The sequence below is a fragment of the Eubalaena glacialis genome, chromosome 1 (assembly GCF_028564815.1).
Source record: "Eubalaena glacialis isolate mEubGla1 chromosome 1, mEubGla1.1.hap2.+ XY, whole genome shotgun sequence".
NCBI lineage: Eukaryota > Metazoa > Chordata > Mammalia > Artiodactyla > Balaenidae > Eubalaena > Eubalaena glacialis.
This window is the reverse complement of record NC_083716.1, coordinates 13,988,952-14,009,716: the sequence shown is the minus strand read 5'-3', so window position 1 is coordinate 14,009,716 and position 20,765 is coordinate 13,988,952. Positions and strand designations below refer to the sequence as shown.

Genomic DNA, 20,765 nt, shown 5'->3' with positions numbered 1-20,765 from the left:
CCTACAGAAAGGCCAGTTTGGGGCCCAAGAAGTACACACATGCACTGCATACACAGGACAACAACAGAGTAGGCAATCTACACAAAGACAACTACCGTACAGTTGACTGAATTAGACTTCTAAGCAGGCATCTACTGTAATAACCGAATGCCTTTATTTCCTTCCTCCAAGTATTGAACAAATTATTCATACAGGTGCTATGTTAAGCAGAGAAAATACAGTGGGGAACATAATAGGCAATGTGCTCTCACAAAACTTATGATCAACCAAGAAAGACCAACAATGAAACAAGCAATCTATAAGAACACTTGCCATAATGAGAGAAGTACTGCACTACAGGAACACACAGCAGAGGCTACAACATTAAGTTTGAAAAGGTCTCAACCCCACACCATTTTTTACTTATTTGTCTTGAACTTCATTCCTTTTATGTCCAGTTACAATATTTAAAAGTTTAAACAGGCATAGCATCAGAATTGTGCATATTTACCTGTTTTAGAATATTTGGTGATGCCGTTTGAGGACCATCAATCATTTTTAGTAAAAATCAACAATTCTATTGTTCCACCTATGTAAGTTTGGCTAGAACTCAGCTGTGCTTATCCTTAAAGAACACAATAAATTAAATCATTCCCACTAGGATGGAATTCTTTTCACTCTCTTTCTCTTTTGGTAGTGTTCTTTCTTCCAATTCAAAGTTCTTTCCCTCCAATTTTCACAGGCAATAAAGTAGTAGCTGTCCCCTAAAGCTGTCTTACAGCATTCTCCAAATTCTAGGTATTGTGTGTTAGATGGAAACACATGTCATCAGAACAGAGATCCTTGCTCTTTGTTTCTGGATAGATTGCTGTTAATAAGAGACTCATTTTCACTTTCAAACTGCTAAGTAATTACTTTTTCTCTGGCACAACCACTTGCCACTCTGTTCTAAAGAAACTGCATGTATGTGAATGTATTATGCATGAACAGTCAGCATAATGGATGCATATCTTGCTCTTTAAAGTGGCTTCTTTACTGATTTTTTTAAAATAAAATACTTTGGGACCTTCACCTCTGAAATTTACAAAAGATGAAGAAATTTTAACAATAGACAACTGAGCCAAGATGCAAACAGTATCATCTATCTTGCTTCTTGAAACCTAAGTCTTGGAAAGTGTCTGTCTCATTCCCTTTTCATTCATTGTTCCTGGCAAGCTGACAGAACCAACCGCCTGATGCAGTGTTACAGTAGCTCACCCAAACGACTTCTAATCAGCCACTTAAACATTTATTCATTTCAAAACTCGATCTCGGAACATAGAATTAAACATAAATACTTACTGTTCAAAGGCAGACATTCTTCTATTCTACAGATTTCCTTCTTTTTATGCACACTCCACACTGCCCCCACCACTCTGAGAAATGTGAAAGCTATTCCATTAAAAGCTCAAAAAAGCTCTGCCCCCCCCATATAGGAAAAAAACCACAAACAACTATGACAAAGATCCTGAATGATTCATAAGAGAATGCCCTTCAATTGTAGAAGCATGACTAACACATTTAAGTATGATGATTGCTTCACAAGCAGAGTAAAACTTCATTTGGTTGACTTCAAAATATACAGTCCTCTATTTTTCTTTACCCCAAAAATAATTTGGAAGGGTTGTTGACTTCAATGTGATAGGCCTTCTCACTTTTTAACATATTGTTGATAATGCTATTTAGAAACTAGGCAAAAAATAAGTAGCACCCTTTCCATAATCTCCACCTATCTTGATGTCTAAAAAAAAAACCAAAACTGAAGCTTTTACACTTTAATCCAACCCAGACATCTTACATGTACCTATATAATATTTTGATAATGAATTTTGGTTATTAAAATGTGATAAGTGCATAAGAAATATACAGATGTTTCATTACAAAGAGGCGACAATTCTGCTTGTGAGAGAAAGAAGACTGTGAAAAAAAGTAAGCGACATTTAAGCCAAGCATTAAGAGACAAGAGTTAGTCACATGGAATTGAGTAGGAACCTTGTCTTTTTGTTCTTTTCCCATCCCACCAAACTCTAAGCATTCACTTATATGTACAATTTATCACAGTTATTTGTCAACTTGCCTGTGTCCCTCATTAGAGTAGTTTTATTCTAGAGTGGGACCTTCATATATTTTTCTTTATATCCCAGTACTCAGAAGGCATTCAGCAAAAAGTTTTCCTTATCAACTCAGATCCTGATTCCATCCTCAAAGACATTGATAAAAACCACAAAATGATCAGCATTATATTGTTCTTAAAAAGGGAGAACTGCAAAGGAAAAGATCATTAAAACACTGGCCCACCCTCCCAAGTCTCCTACTCTTACCCTTGGAATGCATTATGTCAGAATCTATACACATGTGAGCACGCACACACACACACACACACGCACACACACACAGGCACACGCACGCGAGAATTTTTCTGATGTGAGATTGATTTGATATTTAACTTTCAGTTTTTAAATACAAAGCAATAGATGATGAAGACAAACGATCCAGAAAAGTATTGAGTCTGATAATTTGCTGTGGAAAATTCATGGGCTAACAAAAAAAAATTAAGAATAAAACCAAGACCTTTGTGGAAAAAGTCAATTAGATCCCCTAGGTTTACCTGCTTCAAAATGAGTATTTTTGGTCAGAATACCCTGTCTGAATCTAGACTCTGTTAAGCCCTGAGGTCCTGTTTTCTGTGAAATAGAGCTGGCACAGGGTTGTTTGGAGCATCAGATAAGGGAGATAAGGGAATGTACATGACCCACAGTAGCTTCTTAAAAAAACAGTCTCTTAAGCAACTGCCTGTTCTGAGGAAATTCATGTCCAACCACTTGTCTCAACAGAGGAGATTCTAAACAGGGCATAAAAAGATCTACCCAAAGGAATCACACCCACTGTCTCTTCCCATTGATAAGGTTCATGACCTGCCAGCAAAGATGGTTAGACTTAATGTGGACACACAGAAGGAAAACACTTGCCATTTATTTTTCTGGTCACTTACACTTCTGCAAAATTTCCCCACATCAAATTAACTATGGCAAAAGACTCTTACTTTAGATTCCTATCCTTGACTGATTTAACTGAACTCGTTTGGGGTCACAAGGTAAGAATGGCCATGAATATTTGCTGATGTGGACTGGACAAAGCTCACACAGCCAGGCACAAGAGAGTGCTTTGCCAGAGAAAATGGTGTTCTCCATTTACCACCTCCAGAACTAAAGCTGCTTTTACTCATTCTGTGCTGTATTAAAAAGGCTTTTATTATAGGCTTCCCTCCTTTGTAATACAGCCCCCCTTTCGGGGAAAAATCTGCAGTAATAAGCCTACTAGTCTTTTAACACAAGATAAACAGAGTGCGGTAAACTTAAAACCATCCTATTTTGTTTTACCCAACCACACAGCATTCCATATTGCTTTCATTTCTTTTCTTCCCATTTCTGTTAATAGTTATTTTTAAAGAGTAAGTACAGAAGCAGGTCAATACAGATGTTACAAAAGTATCAGGACATACTCTGTGTAGAGAAACATGTAAACAGGTAATGGGCTAAGGTAATTTTTAATCCTTCTTTTGCCAAATGCATCTTACGTACAATTCACTTGTATAACAGATGGTTTGCATAAAAACTCACTGCAGAAAGTGGCTCGCAGTTAAACAACCATCATCATCACTAATAACGGATGTTTATAGAACATCTACTATTTTTAGGGCAATGCTAGGTCTACAAGTAAGCAAGGATTAAAGAAGGATAAGAAAAAACAAAAAATTTATTCTTTTTCCTCTTATGTTATTCACGTTCTTCTACATCCTTCTTTCTTCATCAAATGAAGACACTTGTTAGCTTTCCCTCCTCCTATCTTCCAGGTTAAATCAAAGAGTTCTCCTGAATTAACCCTTCCAACTTGTTTTGCTCTTCCCCCCTTGGACCAGGAACATATATGGAAGAGACTCAATTGACTGATAACGTCTTGGCTCCTTCTCCTAAAGCTGGAAGATGGTTGGGTATCTTAGGGAAAAAGGCTCAAGCTATCTGGCATAAGCTTCACCCATTAGCTTTGTTTTAAAATTATGGGACATCAGGGACCCAGGATCTAAGCATATACTCCCCACCTGTTGGCGTCCTCGGGACATCTGTGATTTTGTGTGGTTATGATGTTAGAATTAGAAATCTTGTCAAACTGTTTTCTGTGACCTCCTTACCATATTAGAGACGCATGTACCAGCCACCTTCTATCACAGATATTCTCATCACCCCACCTACCATGCCCTGAATTGCCTAGTGAAAGGAAGGAAAGATACTTAAAATTTCAAATATAAATAAATTTTTAAACAAAATTTTTATTTCAAAAATAAACCAAAGATTTATTTACAAATGAGCAAAGGAGCATGAAACGTGGGTGAAAAATAACGATCTAAAAATCTATTATAATGTGCTTTGAACTGGAGGACTTACCATTAATACCACCACACCAACATCTATATAGGTGGCAAATTAATACGAGTAAAAAAGTTAAATATGATTCTTAAGAGTTCAATAAATACCCACAAACATGCCACAAGTTTTACAAATATTTAGCTCACTGCCAATTTTCATTACAGCTCTTACTCTGAAATTTTAAAGACAAGGTTGCATAATTTACTGCAATGATGAGTACCTTCTTTAATAACCACGAAGGACCTGTCTTATTAATTTTCCACCACGGATGTTATGCTTTGAAATATCTGGTCTATCAAATTTCTAAAAATAGAAATTTTATATTTTTAAAATAAATTTCATTTATATCTAAATAACAATAATGGACAGTTCCCCCCCCTCTCCTTTTCATTTTCTACTCAGTCCCTCCACTTTTTTTAGCCTTCCCTTCTGTATGTCCCTTCCCTAAACTTATAGGGAAAAAAAGATATATGTTAAAAAAAAATTCATGAATCTTAAATGGATATGTCCAGAGACATAAAGGTAAGTAGAATTTAATTATTTAACCGTTAAAAAATAAAACTCCCAGAGCCCAGGAAAATATTCACCACACTTCACCATCTTCACATTGGGATGTTTTTCAACTTCCAATAGATTATTCATATACTTAGAGGAAGCAAACATACAAACGGTTTATGGAAGCATTTGAGCTAAACACCAATGACTAATGCCAAAGAGTTCTCTCCAGATCTAATATGTCTCAACCCAAAAAGGTAAATGTCTCAGGCCTTCAATTCCATCACTAGAATCCCAAATCTGACTGCTGGAAAAAGTACAATTCTTGGGGGCTTGAGTTGCTTGGCTTGGTGCCTTGCTGCACATTTAGCCGTGTAGTTAATCTCCCAGAGCAGCGCCCACTGTGGCATGCCTGCTATTCTTTACCATCTGGAGCCTGGAGTTGATATTAGCCTGAACCACACATGCAGGAGAAAAGAAATTAAAAAAACAACTCTCATTCGCATTTAACTGAAATTGGTGGCAGAACAATGCACCATGCTGTCTAGGCTTTTACACATGTAAGAGAGGAAAGAAAGGGTAAAGTACAAACCTTCTCCTTTGTCTTCTGGTTCTCTGCTCTGAGGTCTTCATATTCACCTATTGCTAAAAGAAAAAAAGGAAAGCAATGTTATAATGCTATCAAAAGTTTACTATGGGAAAACCTGGGAACCCAACTAACCCCTATTGTCTATTTACAAGGTTCTGGGTGGGGTGGAGAAGAGGCCACAGAAGAAGGGCTCCTGCTTTTAAGAATAAGGAAGAAGAAGAGACCAGAGCAGATGTGAGCCCACAGAGCCGAATTTCAGTTCTCCTGGGTTATTAGGAAGACCTATGAGCCATAAGTGCCTATGACAAGTCACTTCTCATCTTTGCTGTTCAGCACTTGTGAAAGGAGACAGGTTGGTGTCCCTGAAGTTCCTTCTAGCAACATTAGTCTGTGGTGCTGTAATCACAGGTTTATTTAAGATTGGCCTCCAGAAAATAAACTCAATGTCACATATCTGCTTTATCCACAGGGGAAAGTTTCTGCTATGAGCATTCAGCTAAGAACAACTATTGTCAGGCACTGCAAGATCATCAACCACCAAGCCATGACCAGATCCCAGCCAGATTAATTTCACTAAATTAGAAAAATATGTGAATTGTCTGGAACTATTTCCAGCTATGTGGGAAAAGCAGCAGTCTTCTACTTAAAATCCTCTCCTGCCAGAAAAGCAAGCTGAACTCCCACATTCATCTCTTAGCCAAAGCACCATTTTTAGATAGCCTCACAGTTGAGAATGTGCCATTTAGAGTGTATTGTGGGAAGAAAGAGACTGATTTAGGACTAATGATGGAACAGAATGTCTAAGGTGGACCCAGCAGAACCACTGCCCACTCCCTAACCAGCATTTTGACTGGCACCAGAGAGCCAGGCAATAATCAAGTTTGGATTTTTATACTTTTACTTTTAAAAAATTTCATTGGGATTTATCTACAAAAAGCTAAGTTTTTCTTTGAAAAAAAAAAAAAGACAAACAGAGCTTCCTATTTCTATGAAGAACCTGAAGATATTAATTAAAAATCTGAAACCAGTGGTTTCAAGAACATTCCAGATAATCTGGTCATTAATTCTAAAGTGTACGATTCTAACCACTGGAGCAGAGAATACCGCCAAAACAATTCAGATGGTAAAGTATATGCTGTTCCTTTCAACAGTGATCTGAAGGGTTTAGAATAGTTACTATGATGACCGGACCGAAATCTTAAAATCCAATTCAAATAAACAAATATTTATGAGACTATACCATCAATGGCCCGAAGTTTTATCAGCACTTCATAACCATCTAAATAAGAATTAATGGACATTTTATTGAAGCCACACTCAAAAAGGAATCTTTGAGAATTAGATAGCCCATAAGATAGCTAAATGTATACATGTAAAGATACAGCCCTTTTAAAAATAATTACAGTTTCAACAGAAAAGATTTGATTGATCACAGAATGAAGCCCTCTGCACACCAGCTCCTTATCAGCCTCCATCAGACAAACCCCAACCAATGAGTATGAACTAAATTGCCCTCGGTTCTGAAAATTCAATAAAATGTCCCTCCCCCTCCTTTTTCTAACAAAAAGAAACATGAACTAAGAGATTCTAAAAATACGCACTTACATCATTAGGTAGTCTATGGTCATGGTCCCAAATCTTATTACTATATCTAATATTGTTTCAAAAAATAAATATTTTATTGAGAGACTTTGCTTTAGTTTACTTGACATTTAAAAGTATCTTTAGATAAAGTTGAAAAATCAAAATTGATTTACCACTCTATTCCTGATGACCTACTTTACAGACATACAAAAAAAAAAAGACAGTAAGAAATTTTTTTTTCTATTTAAAGCATCAGATAACGGCTATGAAGGCCTTTTTAAAAATACCGATACTGTTCTTCCATTATAATGCCAACAGAATCCAGGCGAAACACTGTAGACTCCCAATTACTGGGTCTTTATGAAAAGCATTAATTATGAACCCTTTACCTATCATATCTTAATGGAAACCACAGAAAATATGCTTTCCGTGACTGTAAGCAACTTAAAAAAACAAAAAAAAAATGAAGCCAAGTACAGGGAAAGGAGAGGAAAAGTATGGGAAGAATTCAACCATTTGGTAGTGGGAAGGGACAGTTGGGGAATTGGGCATAAACGAAAAATATTTACTTATATTTCTATTTCTTTGAATTTAAAAAAACCAAGCTTACTGCCCTAAACAATATTCACATACACATATACCATAGTGAAAACATGTGTAACCGCATCTTTAGCAAAACTGGTAAAAACTATAATGACCTATGTTATTCAGTTACTTTTTTGGCAATGCCAAAGGGTCACAAAGAAAGCCTTATTGTTTCACAACTGGCTCACAGTTTCAAAATTTTTTAACATGAGCTGTGCAACTCAAGTGATTTGATGAGAGAAATCCTCCAAATTTTGAATTACTCAATAAAAAAAGAAGAAATGATTTTGACCAAATCTCTGTCATGTGAAAGATATCTGCAGCTTGGGAAGACTTCATCCCTTGCATTTACAGATACAGCATATTTCACTATACTGTAAAGTCACACAGCACAGCAATTTAAAAGTGCAGCCCAAGCACTTAACTTAGCCAGGTACCTTGGGCAAACTGGTTACTCTCTGCGTCTCAGATTCGTCATCTGGAAAATAGGAATAATAACTGTACATCTCTCATAGTGTTCTTATTAAGAGTAGGTGAGGGGCTTCCTTGGTGGCGCAGTGGTTGAGAATCTGCCTGCCAATGCAGGGGACACGGGTTCGAGCCCTGGTCTGGGAGGATCCCGCATGCCGCGGAGCAGTTGGGCCTGTGAGCCACAACTACTGAGCCTGCGCGTCTGGAGCCTGTGCTCCGCAACAACAGAGGCCGCGATAGTGAGAGGCCTGCGCACCGCGATGAAGAGTGGCCCCCGCTCGCCACAACTAGAGAAGGCCCTCGCACAGAAACGAAGACCCAACACAGCCATAAATAAATAAATAAAAATAAAAATAAAAAAAAAAAGAGTAGGTGAGCTAACATGCAACAAGAGTGCTTAGGCATATTAAATGTTGAATACATGTTAAACAAAGCTTATCATTACTGATACAGCAAGGTATGTCAAATCTGTGAGTATGACAAGAGATTAGGCTGCTCCCTAATGCCTTCGGTCTCAGGCTTACTTCGGTGATACATGGTCTGAAAGATGGCAGAGCAGAAAATCTCTGAAATCCTAAGTACTACTACCTTCCACCAAAGAAAAGGAGGAGAGAGGGGGGTTAAAGATCAACTGTAGTTCGTTGTAGTAAAAAAAGAAGGTGGCAAAGAAGTGGAAGCATGTCTGAAGCTGTACTTTTCAATCCTGGCTGCACATTAGAGTCACCAGGGGAGCTTTTAAATCCTACAGCTCTCTAGCCTCCTCTCCACTCACTCCCAACCCAAGATTCTGATTTAACTATGTGGACCTTGGACATCCGTATTTCTTTAAGACGTAAGCACCCCAGGTGATTTTAATGTGCAGCCAAAGAGGGGACTCACTACATAGGAGTACAGAATGGAAGAAAAAGGAAAATGTGGAGAAAACAAGGAGAATATCAGGCAAAGCATGTGCTTCAAGAATCATGCTGGTTCTATATTCTAACCCGCTAATGCCAAGAAAGAGAATTTTCTTTAGAAGCTGCAAACCATGATGTAGCCATCCCAGGAAGCAGCTGAGTAGACTTAGTTGTTTGAGAAACATGATAACTAAAGTTCAGAATTACAGGCCAATAACAGCTCTGGCTAGGGTGAGCAACAATCAGCTTGCCTGGGCCTTCTCCAGTTTCAGCATTTTAGAGTCCCGTGCCCCTGGAGACCTCTCAAACCCAGGAAGCCTAACCACCCTACCCTAGCATTAGCTCCAGATCAGTATTTCCAACCAACACTCTCTAGACCTGCACTGTCAAATATGGTAGCCGCTAGCCACATGTGGCTACTTACACTTACATTAATTAAAATTAAATAAAATTTAAAATTCAGCTCTTCAGCTGCTCTAAACACATTTCAAGTGCTCAATAGCTACATGTGGCTAGTGGCTACCACTGTGGACAGTGGACACAGAACACTTCCATCACAGCTGAAAGTTCTACTGAACAGTACAGTTCTGGACATCTCTGTCCACATACCTTACAAGCACCTCAAACTCAACATGTTAGAAAGTGAACTCATCAATTCCATTTCACCCAAACCTCTTACTTCCTGTATACAGGACCATCATCTACCTAGTTCTCAAGCTAGTACCTCAGGATCACCCTTGATTCCCCACTTTCCCCCACCACCAAAGGATCATCAACTGCTCAGATCTCAAAATGTCTCTCCAATCTGCCCTTCCTCTACTGCCAGTATCTCTGCCCTATTTCTGACCCTCAATAATAGCAAAACCCTCTCATCTAGACTCTAGCTTCCCTCTATGCCAAGTTCATTCTTTACAAGGTAGATACTAGTTAGCACTGTAACAAAGAAACCTGGTTATTTCATTCTCTTGTTTAAAAGCCACCAAAGATGTTAGCTTCACAACCTGGGAACCCCACTCTCCTCTCCTCTCCCCAGTCAGAGACCACACTCACTCCATCACACCCAAAGTCCCAATGCTTCCCTAAACCCTCTAAGACCTTTCATACCCAAGTGTCTTTACAAATATTTTCCCCTCTGCCTGCAAGGTCTTCCCTTCCCCATCTTCCCTACCTCCTCCTTTTCAATGCAGTTCATCTGTCATTTCTTCTAAGAAACTCTCCCCATATAACAGGGGCAAAAATCAGCATTTATATTTCTAATATACTACCAAAGTACACTGTTCATAGATCTCTTTTGGAGCATCTACATGCAACATTATAAGTTGTCTGAACACAGGTCTGTTTTCTTGTCTTTTCTCCCACTCAATTCCTTACTATATACCTTACACTCAGCAGAATACAAAGCACAGAGTCTATGCCTATGTTGAATGAATGAGTGGTTCATATAAATTTGTGATGTAGAGCAATTAAGCCAAATATTAACATCTCCCCTTTAAAAGTGAAGACACAAATGCATAGAAAAGTCAAATCCCACAGTAAGGAATGGTGCAAGCAGAACCAGTCTACTGATCCTAAAGGCCATCCACGTAAAAAACATTTATGAGCACTACTGTGTGCAGCGTGCTAAAGCACTAGACCAGAAATAACCCTCTAGGTTGAAGAGTATGTCTTTATGCATCCAGACGCCCTCTTCTAGCACAATGCCTGACATATAGTGGGCACTTGATAAATGGGTGTTAAATTCAGGAAGGAGGAAGAATGGATCTAGGTCTTCACATGAACAAATCATGAAAGAGTACATACTTTCCTCCCCATATTAAAAGGGCCTCTTAAATCATATGTTACAACAAGATACTTAATAAAAATGAAGCTTTAAATAGCCATCAAATATAACCAGAAAAACACTGCCTCATGAGATCTTCTAATGTATATTCTCATCCACTGAGTTTACATCTTTGAGGCTCATGGAGCCTTGAAACATCTCTTACTAATGGGGTATGAGGACATAAGTCATAACAGATAATGTTCAATTAGGACATTATTCACTTCTGCACACATCCCAATAGGTCCTGCTCTTAAAGCCAGAATAGAAAGAGAAGTCATTTATACCTCAGTTGTTAATTAAAGCATTAGAAAAGCCAGGGAAACACTGCTGGAAAACCTGATCAAAAAACAAAGGTGAGAGATTTCATATCTAAAAAGAAATTATAGCAAACCTGAAATTCACTCTTTACCTGATACAACACACAGTACAGTGTTAATGATTTAATGATGCTTAAGAAGTAATCTCAACAAACTATATTAATGAGTTCAAGTTAACCAACAGAAAGGAAGGAAACTGAGAACTTAAAATACGTATATAAGTCTGGTTTCTGGTCTGGCATGTAAGGAGCTCGTAAGCCGACACTCTGGTCCTAACAACAAAAAAAGCTGAACAAACTGAAAATCAACAACTCTTCTTGGATCCATGACAGAACTGAAGTCACAGGGCAAATCACTACTCCAAAAATTAGAGATACACTCAGACAGATACAGAGAATCACAACTTATTGGAGCAGAAGCCAAGGTGCAGAAACACCCTCATGTGCCAAGATAGGAAAAAAAAATCTAAACTGTAATTAACAAATTGCTAGAGGCTCAGTTCCAACAAGTTTGAGAGTTAAAAACTCCAGGCGTGGGCTGATCTTAAGAAGCCCCAACACTTTTTTGAGTTTTAACTCCAGGAGTACTACCAAGTCCTCACAGTGAATATTGAGAAAATTTCCCTATTGTTTCTGGCAGGGGAGGGGAAAAGTAGCCATCAGGAAAGATGCCCAGAGCATTCTGTTCTTTATAACAAGACCTTCCCTCAAGAGAAATTATTTTATTAGAGCCTAACAGATTAAAGGCAAGGTAATAACCAACTCCAGCACCTTGTAGCCTTCTTGTCTCACGGACAGGGAAAACTGGAACTGAGAAGCACTCGTGAAAGTCACAGCTCTGGGGCACAGGCTCACTTAAAGACCGAGACCCTATCACAGGACTATTCCCTTCCCCCATACCCTACCACTACATGAATGTTTATAGCAGTTTTATTCCTAACTGCCAAAACTTGGAAGCAACCGTGATGTGCACCAACAAGTGAATGGATAAACTAACAACGGTACATCTATACAATGGAGTATTATTCAGTGATAAAGAGAAACAAATGAGCTGTCAAGCACAAAAGACATGTAGGAAGCCTAAATGCATATTGCTACATGCAAGAAGCCAATCTAAAAATGCTACACTCTGTACAATTACAACTATATAACATTATGGAAAAAAACAAAACTACGGAGCCAGTAAAAAGATCAGTAGTTGCCAGGAGTTCCAGGGTAAGGTGAGAGGGATGAACAGGTAAAACAGAGAAAATTTTTGGAGCAGTGAAATTATTCTGTTTGATAATGTAATGATGGGTACATGTCATATATCTGTCAAAACCCATGGAATGTACAACACAAAGAATAAACCCTAATGTAAACTACGGACTTTAGTTAACAATAGTGTATCAATATTGGCTCATCAATTCTAAGACCTGTACCACACTAATGCAAGATGATAATAGTAAGGGAAAACGGGGGCGGGGGGTGGGGGGAGATGAGGGAATTCTCTGTACCTTCTGCTCAATTTTTCTGTAATCTAAAACTGCTCCTCAAAGCCGTATTTAAAACAAACAAATATATATATATATATACATGTGTGTATGTATATATACATACATATATATTGAGAGATATATATATAATCTCAATCTCAGAATCATACCCTGATTTGTGCCATAGAGGATTTCAGATAGGATCAAGTAACTAAAAGGATCCTAATATATTACTGTTCACTGCACCAAACAAAAATTTCAGAACTCGTGTTTTAATGTTTACAATGCTTAGATACATCAATAAAAAATAAATGAAATAAAATGCTTAACCAACATGGGAAGCAGAGAAAAAAGCAGTGTTCCGTCTACATTTTAAAGCAAAGCTTGGCTGTGTTAACAGCTCTACAGAATAAAATCTACAGCACAACAAAGTTTAAAATATACATACTTTTTGGATCTAACAATTCCACTTCTGAGAATTTTTCCTACAGCTGCACTTACAGAGATATATGTGTACAAAGGATGTAAGCAGCATTACTGTTTTGAATAAATTTTGGTTTTATAAACTTTAGATGCATAGCAAAACTACACACATAGTAGAACTCCCATATATCCTACACCCAGTTTCTCCTATTATTAACATCTTACATTAGTATGGTACATTTATTTCAATTAATGGACCAATACTGACACATTATTACAAACTAAAGTCCATACATTATCTTATTTCCTTAGTTTTTACCTAATGTTTTATTTTTGTTCCAGTATCCCATCCAGATACCACATTATATTTAGTTGTCATGTCTCCTTAGACACCTCTAGGCTGTGACAAGTTTCTCAGACTTTCCTTGTTTTTGATAACTTTGAGGAGCACTGATCAGATATTTTGTAAAATGTTCCCCAACCTGGGATGTTTTCCTCATGATGAGACTGGGGCTATAGCTTTTTAGCGGAGGACCACAGAGGTGAAGTGCCATTTTCATCATCTCACATCAAAGGTACATACTATCAACATGACTTAAATCACTACTGAACTTGACCTAGATCACCTAACTGAGGTAATGTCTGTCAGGTTTCTCCACTTTAAAGTTACTATTTACCCCCGTTTGGAAGGAAGTCACTACGCACACCCCACACTTACAGAGCAGGGCATTATGCTCCACGGCCCTTTGAGCGGGAGGATACATAAATTATTTGGAACTGTTCTGCATGGAAGATGTGTCTCTTCTCATTTATTTATATCAGTATAGACTCATGAATATTTATTTTATACTTTGGGTTATAATCCAGTATTTTGTTGTTCAAATTGTTCCATCTTTGGCCATTGGAAGTTCTTTCAGTTGGTTCTTATATCTCTTTGACATATCCCCATCATTGTGGGCTCATTTTTTTGAGCACTTCCTTACTTTCTAGTAACTACAAGATACTCCAGGCTCATCTTGTATATATCCTGCCCCAGTCTCTCCAGCCCTAGAATCAGCCATTTCTCCCAGGAGCCCTGTTCCTTTTACTGGAGAATGGTATTACAAGCCATGTTCTGGAGCTAGATGTGCTCACTGCTACTGGTACACCTAGGCTCTCAGCTGAAAGAGCAAGGAAATAAATGTCTGTATACTAACCCAATACATATATACACATCTGTAAATATTTCTATATGTAACCATCGGTATCTATATTAAGCTAAAGGTGAGTTCATACTGATGTCTCCAACTCTTCTCTATTGCCAGAAGCATTATTTTTAATTAAAAAAAAATAGAAATACAGAAGTTTGTTTTCCAGAGGACATTAACTACACTGTGGGAGATCCATACAGGGAACATTATGCAATCAATTTTTAAAGGTTTAACTCTATATGTACTGGTATGAATTCTATAATATATATTAATGACAAATATATATGTACATACAAACACAATTTCCAGAAGGAAATACAACAAAAGGCTAACAGTAGATAACTTTGAGGAATGGAAATGGGGTTAGAACATGCATTATCAACGGGTCACCCTCAAAGAGGAAAAAAATATTAGATACGACAATGGCTTGTAGCTCTCCAAAGGATCACAGTACACGAAAAGATGCAGAGTGTATCTGTGATATTAAAATTTCATGGGGAGAGGAAGTGATTAGGGGAAAAATTGTCTAAAAAGACTCCTTTGGGGAGTATAATGAAATAAAGATTGAGAAATAATGAGTTAGAAGGAACAGGTAATTGTACTTTTTACTCCATATGCTTTTTTTCTTCTGTGAGCATATGTTTATTTTTTAATTTAATTTTTTAAAAAAACAAAAGTAAGACTGATCTACCTAATGGCAGTGTTAGGTGAATAGTGAAATTCTGACTAGAAGTTGTAGTTCCTCAGGCCATGCTGAATGTCCATCTCACAGAGGGTCACCCCAACCGGGGACTCTTTGGCAGTGGCTCACCAACTTTAGGAAGATGCATTTTTAATACTCTGGTTTACAAAAATCATATGGCCCACAAAGCCTAAAATACTTATCTCTGCCATTTACAGAAAAAGTCTGCTGACCCCTGATCTCCACTATATTAGCTTAAATTTTTTTTTTGGTATGTTCATACAGTGGAATACTACTCAGCAATGCAAACAAACGAACTATAACTACATGCAACAATATTGATAAATCCCACACACATAACGAGTGAAAGAGGACAGAAGCAAATAATACACACTGTATGATTCCGTTTATGTAAATTTCAGAAACTTGCAAAACTTATCTTTGGTGGCACTGGATATCTTTGGGAAGAGGAAGGTGATAGTGATTGGAGGGGTTATGAAGGGGCTTCTGGAAATGTTCTGATTTAAGCGTTGTTAGAAACATACTTGCTTTTTAAAAATAATTCACTGAGATGTTCATTTGTATCCTGTGCAGTTTTCTCAATCCATGTAATACTTTGTTCTAAAAGCAAAAAATTTTAAATATAAATCTTACAAAAATGTAACCAGATGAAGAAATATAAATTTACCAGCCTTTTCAGAGGTAACTAAGTAAGTACATATGTACCCTGGCTGTTCAGATACAGTTGGTCCCTGGACCACACTTGGAAAATAGTGGTGTAAAGCCAAGTTTGTACCTGACACCAAGGCAACCGTTTAGTCCCAAACGGCTTTCTACTGACTGACTTTGTATGGACCCGAGATTGACAGTGCTTCAGCTTTTCCAGATAAATAGGGTCACTGTGGTAGACAACAGTTTCAGACCCTTTTGTCAAAATAATGCTCTAGCTACTTTCTAGCCTGGAAGCCAAGGGAACACTGGAAGCCTCTTTTAATTACTAACTCTGTTCTAAGAATAAACTTGACTAAATTTCCATGTGTACCTTAAGCACTAGCTCAATAATCTCGGAGAAAATGATACCAACTCTCAAGATGAAAGAAGGTTACCTTGCTTTAAAACGAATTATCTTACCATTTTAAATAGTGTCAGTCCAAGAATAGCCCATAACTTTTATTTGTTTGTTGTTGTTGTTTTGGTCTTACATTAGAACATTCTTTTAGCTAAGTGGCAATCATTCTCTTCAAAACTTCCTCAACAAGATCCAAATGACATGGCATTATGATGATGACAGTTTAGTGGACATCTGCTGTTTGTGTCTTCCTAGCCCGCATCCCCCCTCTGGTAGTGGCACGCCATTCTTTTTTGGACTACTCCAATCCATTGGTCTTGGTGAAGGCTGCCAATCAAGGTGCCCTGCCCTTCCCTGGCCAAAGGACTTTAAACACATAACCCAAATGAGGCCAGTTAGACACTCTACCACCATCTCTAAACTAGGAACTCCTCACCAGCAGGGACAAGGTTTTTTCCATCTCTGTATCTCTGAGGCCTAGCACAGTGCCTGGCTATGAATATTCAATGCATGTGGGCTGAATGAAATACAAAGAAAATCATGTACCTTAAACAAATGCTGAGCTAAGTCTATCATTTCCCAACAGAATTCTGAACATTGTATTATGTTTTGTAAGGAAAATGTCCACTTTAGTAAGCTAGGAAATATGCATTGGAAATAGTATCGCAAGTTGCCATTTCTCAGTGCATTAAAGATGTCAATCAGTCCAATAAAATAAAGCCGCAAAAAAGACAAAAGGAGAATTACCTCATTACCTCAACATCTGCTTGAACATAAGCAATCGCACACTGGCTAATTTTTTTTAAAGGGACATAATATAACTTTCTAGAAAGACATAATATAGCTAATTATACCATTCACTAGAGAGAACATACAATGTTTTGAAGTAATTCAGAAGTGGGTGTGATTTATAAGACATAGAGCTTAGGGAATGTTAAGTATAAATTAGAGATTGTTCATATTATGACAGACTCCGTCATTACATTTCACAACTTTTGTCAAAAGCAACCTTATTCACCACACCACTAAAGACTTCACATTAGGGAAGGCTGCTGTCAGCTTTGCCATTTAGAGTTGATGGCTACCTTCTTTCTGAACACCCTCCTGGGGAATGGGTTCAAATTTTAGACTTAAAATACACTAGGGAAGAAATGATATGATGAAACCTAAATGACCAATAAACATGTAAAAAGATTTCAAACCTCACTAATAACCAGGTCAAACAAATTTTTTAAAGGTACTATTTTTGTTCATCAGATTGGCAAAAATTAAGCAACCTGTCAGGTCGTCAAATTAGTAAAGACTGCTGTTGGTCACTGTTGACCAATGCATGGGAAAATGGACACTTCCGGGGGGAATGTGAACTGGTACAGCCATCTGGGGAGGGGGGCACTTTTGCAATGCCTAGCAAAACTTTATATGTATATGCCCTCTAAGCCAACAATTCCATTTCTAAGAATCTATCCTAGAAAAACAAATTTTAATTGTACAAACTGATTTGTATGATTATTTGATTAATGACTGTCTACTAGACAATAAACTTGTCTGTCTGGTTCACCATCTCTTCCCCCAGTGCCCAGCACATGGGCCTCACTTATGACAGGTACCTTGTATTTGTCAAAGGAGTAAATGAATAGGTTTACTCAGCCTAAAAAAAGAAAAACAGAGTATTTAATCGATAATGGTTCTTCTTGTTCACATTAAATAGTAGTGGAATTATTCACAATGTTAACAGGCTGTAAAAATTACTGTCTACTTTTAAAAATAAATCACATGCACTGGCTTACAAAATTGATCATAATATTGGTAAGAGCCCAAACACCTAGTTGCCAGGTTTTCCACCTCAAATCCCTAGCTTCCGAGTTAATTCCGTAGGTTAAACAGCAATTAAATACTCTTGAAATAAGTCACTTGCTATCACAGTCTATGATCCACTGACAAATGCCCCAATTTTGAAATGTATAAAAATTACACCATGGGCTGATAAAAACCCCAACACCTGTGTAACCAGACTCAATATCCTAAAAAAAAAAAGTATACTCTCTAAGAAACACAAATTTCAAAGTCTAACCGTTCTATTGCCTTTAACATGCCCAAAATTGAGGAAATATATCCTCTAAAAATACTAATGCATGGATTTGTTTGTTTTCCAACATAACTGGAGAACCAGAAACTTAAGAATCGTCCGTTTTTCTCAAGTCTCAAATCCAACAGAGACAGAGATGTGTTCCAAAATCAAATATAAATAACTTGTGGATTATCTGCATTGTTAAATTATCCTTTAAATTATATACAGCATGAAAAGAAGGGAAATTTTAACATTATTTGAAAACTGACCATCCATCAAAAGATCTGGTATCTACTGACAGATATTACCAATAATGAAAGCTCCAACAGTCTAGAATATGAATTAAGAGTCTTTATGTTGGGTGAGGGGGGGTAGTGTTATTAGGAATAAAATACTAATAAAATCCAGCCCTTCACTAAAACACTTGAGAAATTCCACAGAAAGGCATGTTGCCCACCCACTAGATTCACTGATTCTTGTGACTTTATGACCTTAGACTAACCTAGGATGGGAGTTGACGGTACTGGGAAGGCAAAAGCCATTAATATTTATCCAGCACTTTCTAGATGCTAGATAGCACAGAGGAATAATGTGTTCTGTCCATTTTCGAGAGGTTAAATATTGATAATTTCCCCAAGGTCACACAGTTACTAAACAGTCACGTTGAGATTTGTTTTCAGATGTGTGGACTCCAGAGGGATCAAAATACCCTTATGAATGGTATGTTTGTGGTCTCAAGGAGCAACAGGTCACAGTACTGGACAGACCTCATAAAATCATCTGCTTTAGCTCTTGAGCCGAGTCAGGTCAGGCTTAATTAACCATAAGACCCACGGAAGGGAGCAGACTCTTCCAAGTTCACAGAGCTGGTGAGTTAAGTCAAGGGAAGTGAAAGAGCTGGGATTAAACACCAGGATTAGCCACAGAGCGGGGCCCCTTCCCACTATACGGCCATGTAAGCAAGTTATTCAGAAAAACATATGTTCCTACACATTTTTACGTCCTAAATCTGCATGGTTCTTTTCTTTCTTGACCCATATTCTCAGGCCACCTTTGGTCAGGGTAATAATAATTTTAAATTTAAAAAGTGTTAGGTTCACATATGATCTTAATTTGGCTTTGTTCAGAAGTGTGGTTAAGTGATGAAAATCACTGACTAAAACAGTTCTTTATTAAGAGATTAAAACAGTTCTTTATCTAGTTACCAGGCAATGCAGAAATGCATGTACACGGCTTTCCTGCGAACCAGAGCCAAGTCCTAATTCAAGAAGCCCCGCACAGGCAGGGTGTTGCCTCACTGACAAATAAATTGCTAAAAATGGGAAGCGATAAAACACACCATGGCCTGCAAATCCTCGCTGCTAAGGAAAGAGGAACTAGGCCAAACCAGAATGAAAAGCTCGGAAAGGCTGTCAAGCAGCGCCGCAGGCGCCAACGTGCAAGGGGGGGGCCAAGGCCAGGGAGCGAGGCCAGCAGAGCTGCCTAAACCGCCGCCTTTCCAAAATAACCAGCCCCACTCGCTTCCCCCGCCTGTAAGGTGGTACCGTGGGACCCTGTCCCCGCCAAATCCTTGGCCCTTCCCCTCAACCCCCATGGCCGGCTAAAGCGACCAACGGGTAGCGCTCCCCGCCCTGCCGGGCACGACACTCCCAGGCACAAGCAAAGCACGTTACCCTCCGCCCCGAGCTCGCCAAAGCGCGCGGGGCGCGGAGAATGCTTCTCCACGGGTGACGGAGCTACTGGGGGTGACTACGACGGCCGCAACCCCTCCCGCCCAGCTTCCACCACCGCCAAGCCAGCGCCCTGGAGCCGTCCCCGCCCATGGGCCGCGGCTGCCCGCACCTGGCGGCCACACGCCCGCCTACCTTGCTCCTTCAGACTGGAGATGAGCTGCAGCTGCTTCTCCTCGTCCGAGCTGTTCATTTTGGCAGGTGGGGCCGGGAATAAAAAGAAAGGAGGGAGAGGCAAGGGGTACAGTGGGGGGAGGGGGGAAGAAAAAGCAAGATGCCGGTGGCTTGCGGCTTCACTACCCGGAAGTTGGATTTGCTCCCGCTCCTCCTCCTCCTGGCGCGGAGCGCGCGGGTGAGATCATCCCCACGCACCTACTAGCGGCCTTGGCTGCTTCACCTGCAGGCAGGCGGAGGGGCGGGGACAGGCCGGTAGCCCGGGGGCAGGAGGTGGGGACGTCGGAAGCACCCGCGGTGGCACCTGGGCCCGCAACCCGTGCCTAGCCTGCGGCCGCCGCTGTGCCTCAGCTTCCTCCGCGGAGGCCGGCGCCGCAGGATACGCGGGGGGAGGGCGTGCGGCGCTGCGCGAGTTCCCTGTGGCTACCTCCTGCACCCTCTTATCCGCCTCCACCCCGCCGCGGACACCCGGACGCGCGTTCCGGAGAAAACCTGCCCTGGGTCTGCAGCGTCTACGAGAACCCCACTTTGAACGCTGTCAAGCGCCTCTCTCCACGAGCGAGATGTAATTAGCGATAAACACCCAGGATTCTTCCCCAATTCTCGTACAGTGGACTCTGGGGGCGGTGTGGGGAAACCTAGGTGCCCGCAGGGCCAGGCTCTGTGTTAATATGTTTTGCACCTTGATAAGCATACAGATACTGAAACAGGCCGGCCTGGTAAGTTCCAAGGAGGGCGTGGTAGTCAGCTGGCT

General features: G+C 39.4%; 1 protein-coding gene across 2 annotated transcripts in view; it reads right to left on the bottom strand.

The window, feature by feature from the left end:
- SHTN1 (shootin 1) overlaps positions 1-20,342 on the bottom strand; it is a 101,102-nt gene extending 80,760 nt beyond the window's left edge. Inside the window, exons 1-2 of one of the 2 annotated variants that reach the window (XM_061192971.1) lie at positions 19,973-20,342; positions 5,530-5,582 (exon numbers count right to left, since the gene is read on the bottom strand). In XM_061192971.1, coding sequence (XP_061048954.1) covers positions 5,530-5,582; positions 19,973-20,030 — 111 coding nt within the window. In that variant the 5' untranslated portion in view covers positions 20,031-20,342. The remainder of the gene's footprint in view (positions 1-5,529; positions 5,583-19,972) is intronic. The other variant, XM_061192965.1, reaches the window with a different exon arrangement.
- Positions 20,343-20,765: the final 423 nt, after the last annotated feature.